General features: G+C 38.0%; 1 protein-coding gene across 1 annotated transcript; it reads left to right on the forward strand.

Annotated features, from left to right (window-relative positions):
• The first annotated feature begins 841 nt into the window (after window positions 1-841).
• LOC133785208 (uncharacterized) lies at window positions 842-1,405 on the forward strand. The gene is made up of 2 exons (XM_062224460.1): window positions 842-1,042; window positions 1,106-1,405. Exons 1-2 carry the CDS (start codon window positions 842-844, stop codon window positions 1,403-1,405), a joined length of 501 nt encoding a protein of 166 aa, XP_062080444.1.
• Window positions 1,406-4,909: the final 3,504 nt, after the last annotated feature.

Genomic DNA, 4,909 nt, shown 5'->3' on the forward strand with positions numbered 1-4,909 from the left:
AATGGGAAGGAAAGTAGTGGGTATGCATGAAGTAGATGCCTTGACCACTCAGGTTTCATCTATGACCAACATTTTGAAGAACATGAGTGTGGGGGGTAACTTGCAACCAGCTCCTATGGGCCAAGTAGCAAATGTTTCTTGGGTTTATTGTGGAGGAGGGCACACATTTGATAGTTGTCCTTCTAATCCCGCTTCGGTTTGTTACATGGGGAATCAAAATGATAACCGCAACAATCCATATTAAAACTCTTACAATCCGGGTTGGAGGGATCATCCAAATTTTTCTTGGGGAGGTCAAGGGGCTAGTTCAAGTGGTGCAACCATACCAAACAAGCCTACATATCCACCAGGTTTTTCTCAACAAGCAAGAGCTCAACCTCCTCCTCCACAAGTTTCTCAAACAAGATCTTTGGAGAATTTGATGAAAGAGTATATGGCCAATAATGATGCAGTAATTCAAATTCAAGCAGTGTCTTTGAGGAACCTAGAGATTCAAATGGGGCAGCTAGCTAGTGAGTTGAGGAATAGACCACTAGGCACCTTGCCTAGCGATACTGAAAATCCAAGGAGAGATGGTAAAGAGAAATGCAAGGTGATCACCTTGAGGAGTGGTAAAAATATGGAGTTAAATGAGGAGAAATCTAAGAGCAAAAGTGATCCCACTTCAAGAAAGAGTTGGAATCTGATCCTGAAGAAAATGTTGCAGCAATCCCTCCGCAAAATGCATCAGAGAAGCTAATTAGCAAGCCACCTCCACCATTTCCCCAACGATTTTAAAAGCAGTAGCAAGATAGCCAATTTCGAAAAAAAATTGGATGTTTTGAAGCAACTCCACATCAACATGCCTCTGGTGGAAGCTTTGGAACAAGTGCCTAACTATGTGAAGTTCTTGAAGGATATCTTGACAAAGAAGAGGAAGCTTGGAGAATTTGAAACAGTTTCTTTGACTGAAGGTTGTAGTGCTATTTTGAAGAATAAAATCCATCCCAAGTTGAAGAATTTAGGCAATTTTACAATTCCAATTTATATTGGGGGAAAAGAAGTTGGTAAAGCTCTTTGTGATTTTGAGGCTAGCATTAATTTGATGCCCATGTCCATTTTTAAGAAGTTGGGAATTGGAGAAGCAAGGGAAACTACACTCACTTTGCAATTAGCTAACCGTTCTATGGTCCATTCGGAGAGAAAGATTGAAGACGTCCTAGCAAAAGTTGACAAGTTCATTTTTCTAGTGGATTTTATTATTCTTGACTATGAAGAAGATCAAGATGTACCGTTCATTTTGGGGAGACCATTCCTTGCTACAGGGAGGACGTTGATAGATGCTGAAAAAGGAGAGCTCACCATTCGAGCTCAAGACGAACAAGTCACATTCAAGGTTTTTAATCCTAAGTTGAAGCTTGCTTAGCCATAAGTGCTTCCAACTTCAAGTTGATTGAAAAGATGCATGAAAAGCATAACAAGAGAGTGAGGAAAAAGGTCCCTTTTGAAGAAATTGAGAAAGGTGGTGCCATGGAAAAGCAAAGAAAAATAACCATTCCACCTAAAAAGCTACCGAAGAAAAATAAGAAGAAAAAGAAGCATAGAGGAAAAACTCAATCACAAATGTTGGAAGTTGGGAAAATAGTGTTTTTCTCAAACTCTCTAGTGAAATCAAGGTGTGATTGTGGGTTCTTAGTGAGCAATGTGTTTCCCAATGGTGTGGTGGAATTATATGATGAGCATTTGGGGAGAGCATTTAAGGTAACAAGGAAATGAGCAAAGTTTGGGGGAAGCGGGGTTGAACAATACCAAACCTCAGTTTCCTTGAAAGATCCTTAGAAAAAAAAAAGTGAAGTTTGGGTTGTTATGGTTTTTGGAGGATTCATTTGAAAAACAACTCAAAGAAAGAAAGAATAAAAATGCATTAAAAATATATGTTTAAAAAATAGGAAAAAATCAATTTTAAAAGAAAAAAAGTGGAAAAAATATATTAGTATTTTTAGTTATTTTCATTTTGATTTTTGTTATGTGAATTTCATTTTATTGTAATATTTTTTGGAATGGTTTTATGTTTGTTTTTGTGTTTCGGGTGTTAAAAGACAAGAAAGTGGTATTTTGAGAGTGATTTGGGAGTTTGATGGTTTTGAGGAAATTTTGCTGAAGCAAAACGATCAGCAAAATGTGTGCAATTTTTGAAAAATGAAGAGTTCCGCCTACTGCAGCAAAATTTCCTTCATAAAATAAAAACACTCAATGATGCATCGCAGAATTCAAGCATAGGCTCGCAAGTTATTTCTGAAATAAAAAAGAAATAATACAGAAAAAAGGGAACACCAATTGCCTAGCCTGATTCCCTCTTTCTCTCCCTACCATGTTCATCTTCTTCATCCTTCACCATTTCCCCACTCTAAGCCCCACCGCCTGCAAAACTAGCACCAAACCCAGCTCCGTGTTCGCCAATGCCCAGCAACCCGAACCTGTTCACGAACCTAGATCAGCACAGAAATCTCTCTAGCCCCCTGCATCTCTGTCCGACAACCCAGGCTCGAAGCTTTTCCTCCCACGAAACTTCAACTCTGACCACCACAACTCCAAATCGCCTGCCCCGATCCTACAGATCCCACCTCGCGAGATCTCTGATCCCGTCGTACTCCACACTAGATCTATGACTGTCCCCAACAATACCGAGCGCCAGGCGTCTCTACCCAAAACACGAACCCAGCGTCGCCCCTCCTCCATTCTCCGTAGCTTGCTGCTTGATTTCTTGAGCCGAGAGGTCATCTTATGTCCAATCTTTCTTGTTTCTCTGCATCTCAGGGGGGATCACGTTCCTTGCCACAATTGTTGAGTATGGGTTAATTTAAGGGTCACTTTTTCTTTAATTCTTGGGCTGTGTTTGTCGCTTAATTTCCAGTTGAATGTTTTTGGGAACTTTGTTCTGTGTTGTGGATTTGTACTTTTGGAATGCATGGATAATTGTTGAACAGGTGGTTCTATTGATGGATTACTATTGTTGTTATGTGGAGGGTGTTCTAACCTTTGTGAACCCATAGCTATTATTGCCTCAATTTTGAGCCCCCAATGGCAGCCACTATGTCAAGAACTCACCACTCCCGTATATCCGCCACAAACAGAGAAGCAGCTCTTGGCATCTAAATCGTCCCTATCTTTTCTAATGACAATCCCGAAGGATAGGTGGGGGGAGTGTTCAAATCTCAGCTCATTTTTATTTCTTTAATTCGTTGTTTTTGTTGTTCTGTGGCTGTAATCTTGTTTTTTTAGTGTCTTGTTCATGTATTGGTCTTGTTTTTGGTTGTCTTTGCATTTTTGTGTTGTCGTTCTTTCGAGGATATTATGTCTTTGTTAGTGTTCACTAGGGGGCTCGATGACATTCTTGAAAATCTACAAAAATATAACAATTCTAAGTTGAAGCAGATTGTCATTCTTGCTTGAGTTTTTAAGCTAAATTCTTTGGGTATAAATGATGCTAGCAAATGTTGCTAGCAATTGATGGATAAGAGTATTTTTATTTTTAGTGTGTGCATAGCTTGATTAAACATTTTGAGACCCTATAAAGTGAGAGCTTAAGTTTCTTGAATTGCTTAGTGAATTTTTTTGAGACGAAATCGTAGGCATCACCACACCCATGACATGATTTAGGCCATCTTTGGACCGTTTAAGCCTTTTAAAGTCTACCGTTTATCATTTTTATCCCTAGTCACCCCGTTGAGCTTAATAGACACTTTTTTTCTTAGCCACTCATTCGCCTAGCTAGATATAATAACCTCCTTCCACCTTACCCACTTTAGCACCTTGATCTTGATAGGATTGATTTGTTGTTGCATTTTGGGGGTTGCAAGGAGTTGAGTGTGAGAGAGGCATTTGGGGGTGATTCTTCATTTTCTTCTTTTGCTTGTTTTAACCATTGGGGACAATGTTGATTTTAAGTTTGGGGGAGAGTGTATTCTCATTTCTCTTGCCATCTAATTGTTTATATTCATTCTAAAAGATTAATAAAGACTCCAAAAAAAACTAGAAAAGATAAATTAAAGAGTGCACTCCCTTGCATCAAAGGAAAGTTAAAAAAAATCAAAGAAAAGTCAAGAAAAGAAAAAGAAAAAAGTAATCAAGTATGTTGATAACTTCATTTTAGAACGTATTTTTGTGGTAATCTTGAGTATTTATGTGTTTGTTTGTCAAGAAAAGATTATGCTTTTGTTTGTCTTTGTTGTAAGTTGGTGCGGTGAATCATGAGAAAAATGTAAAAAAAAGAGAAAATGGTGGAAAAATGATGTTCTTTGTGGTTGTTGGACTCAAAATAATGCTAAGGACGATTAAAAGTTGGGTTTTGATGAAGAGACGAGTTGAAAGACCTAATTTGAGAAAAAATAAAACTAGAGCCGTGACTTGAGCTTATAAGTCATGACTCTAGGCAAGTCAGAAACATATGGCTACTAGAGGCAATTAGTGTTGCGACTTGACCTTATAAGTCGCGACACAAGGCAAAGTCAGAGGCTAAGCAAAGGGAAATCCTGGACAATGGCTGCGACTTGATATGCTTGAGTCGCGGTGCCTGAAGACTTGTGCAAATTCAGAATGCTTCAAAAATTGACATGGGTCGCAACACAAAGAAGGCCAAGTCATGGCCTGCATACGAAAAACACAGCTTATGTAATTTTTTTACTATAAATTCGTATTTAGGGTTTAATTAGGTCATTAGGTCAGCTTTTAATTACGTTTTTAGAGACTAGTTTTGATTCTTAGACACGTTCTGCAATTTTTATATTTTTCTTTCTTCTTTAAGTTTGTGAATCTTATGTTTTTAAATTATTATTTTGTTGATTTAGTCATGTCCGATATGAACTAAACAATTTATTCTAGGGTTTAATGTATTCACTTGGATTTCTATCTAATTTAATTATGATGTTCT

Source organism: Humulus lupulus, chromosome 6 (genome assembly GCF_963169125.1).
Source record: "Humulus lupulus chromosome 6, drHumLupu1.1, whole genome shotgun sequence".
Taxonomy (NCBI): Eukaryota; Viridiplantae; Streptophyta; class Magnoliopsida; order Rosales; family Cannabaceae; genus Humulus; species Humulus lupulus.